Source organism: Microtus ochrogaster, chromosome 17 (genome assembly GCF_000317375.1).
Source record: "Microtus ochrogaster isolate Prairie Vole_2 chromosome 17, MicOch1.0, whole genome shotgun sequence".
Lineage (NCBI taxonomy): Eukaryota > Metazoa > Chordata > Mammalia > Rodentia > Cricetidae > Microtus > Microtus ochrogaster.
The window spans coordinates 3666875-3668947 of NC_022019.1; the positions used below are offsets into that span (position 1 = coordinate 3666875).

The 2073-nt window shown below is 36.8% G+C and overlaps 1 protein-coding gene across 1 annotated transcript in view; it reads right to left on the reverse strand.

The window, feature by feature from the left end:
- Styx (serine/threonine/tyrosine interacting protein) overlaps positions 1-2073 on the reverse strand; it is a 34538-nt gene that overhangs the window by 12906 nt on the left and 19559 nt on the right. The window contains exons 5-6 of the mRNA XM_005355386.2: positions 937-997; positions 229-265 (exon numbers count right to left, since the gene is read on the reverse strand). Of these exons, the coding sequence (XP_005355443.1) occupies positions 229-265; positions 937-997 (98 nt within the window). The remainder of the gene's footprint in view (positions 1-228; positions 266-936; positions 998-2073) is intronic.

The following is a 2073-nucleotide window of genomic DNA, read 5'->3' on the forward strand; positions in this document are numbered from 1 at the left end:
AAAAATAAAACAAACACTATAGTCTAGAGAGATGGCTCTGTAGTTAGGAGCATTGTGGCTCTTGTAGAAGACCACGTTCGATTCTTAGCACCCACATGGCAGCTTCCAACTGCCTGTACTCCAGTTCCTGGCCTCTGCAGGCACCAGGCATGCATGTAGTGCAAATACATACATGCAGACAATACTCCTAACCTAAATAAATCTTTTAATAACAGAAAGTATATTTACCTCCATTTTGTAAGCTTCCGTCAATAAATTCTTTAGTCTGTGGGCAAGAGACAACAGGTTACAGTAAAACATATAGAATAAGATAAACATATAATGGGGCAGTGGTGGCGTACACCTTAAATCCCAGCACTCGGTAGGCCAGTAAGATGACTCAGCAGATAAAGCCACCTACCACCAAGCCTGACCAGAGTTCCATCTTAGGAAACATGGCGGGGAAAACAAACTTCCAAAGCTGTCCTATGATCTTCATACGCACACATGACATACACAATTGTGTTCATGCATAAGCATACATACATAAAATGTAATACAATTAAAATAACAACAACAAAACACTTCAGTGAGGGGGGCTGGGAAATAGTTAAGCAGTTAAGAACACTTGCCAATCACTGCCCATGCAGAAGACCAGGGGCTGATTCCCAGCACCCAAACTGGCTCATAGCCATCCATAACTCCAGTTCTATGAGATTCAATACTTCTGAGGGTTTTTGCATGCATGTGGTACACACACATATATTCAGGCAACACACAATAATAAATATAAAAATAAAAGATCCTCAGTGATACTTTTAAGATTTAAGTAATTCACTTTCTTTTTAAAAGAAACCTATATTTTTTTCAGCAATAATGAAGTAAAAGTAGTTTCAGAATCTAAATTAGTAGGTCTAAATAATAAATCTTAAGTGATATTAAAATACTTATACCTACCATAGGGAAAAAACGTATTATGTTTTCAACTGGATTATCTGCAATATCCAAAACTAAATATCTGGAAAAAAAATATTTATGATAAGTATACTCTCAGATAAATCTCCATACAAAAACTTGATGCTTTAAATCCCAAATAAATAACATCCTATCTCTTTATTAAAAAATATAAATTATAATCCTCAATAACATTTCTATTAATCTTCAATGCAAGCAACTCATGTATGTGATGTCTGTGTATTAAGTGTTTGACTTTAAAAACAAAGTTTTTTATGTGAATTGGTGTTTTGCCATAGACGTTAGGTCCCTGGAACTAGAGTTACAGACAGTTGTGAGCTGCCATGTGGATGCTAGGAATTGAACCTGGGTCCTCTGGAAGAGCAGTCAATGCTCTTAACTGCTGAGTCATCTCTCCAGCCCCCAATATGACTTTTAAAGCTATACTTAATTCTGTGAGCTCCACATCTATATATGGTTTTGTTTGTTTGTTTTTTGTTTGTTTGTTTGTTGAGACAGGGTTTCTCTGTAGCTTTGGAGCCTGTCCTGGAACTAGCTTTTGTAGACTAGGCTGGCCTCAAACTCACAGAGATCTGCTTGCCTCTGCCTCCCGAGTGCTGGGATTAAAGGTGTGCACCATCACTGTCTAATATTTTTAATGTGTGAAGATTTATAATTATTTTTCATATTCTTATTAGTTCTTTGAGAATTTCATACATGCATACAGTGTATTTAGAGCATATTCATCCCCACATTCCTCCCAAATAGAGACTCCACATCTTCCTCCTAAACTTTATGCCTTTTGCCTGGTTTGATAATTACTTTTTAAAAAGACTTTATTATGTGTATGAGTGTTTTGCCTGTATGTGTATGTATGTTCGCACATGTATCCCTGGTACTCAAGAAAGCCTATTCCCTTTGAATTCAAGTTACTATGGTTGTAAGCCACCATGTAGGTTCTGGGAACCAAACCCAGGTCCTCTGCAAGCAGTCAGTGGTCTTGACCACTGAGCCTCTCTCCAGCTCCTGATAAAAAAGTGTAAAATAATTTTCAAAGTATGATATATCAAAGGACTGTGCCATAGATTTATGTTGTCCGAGGATACAACACAACATCTAAGATTTCAGTATAAAATGTTT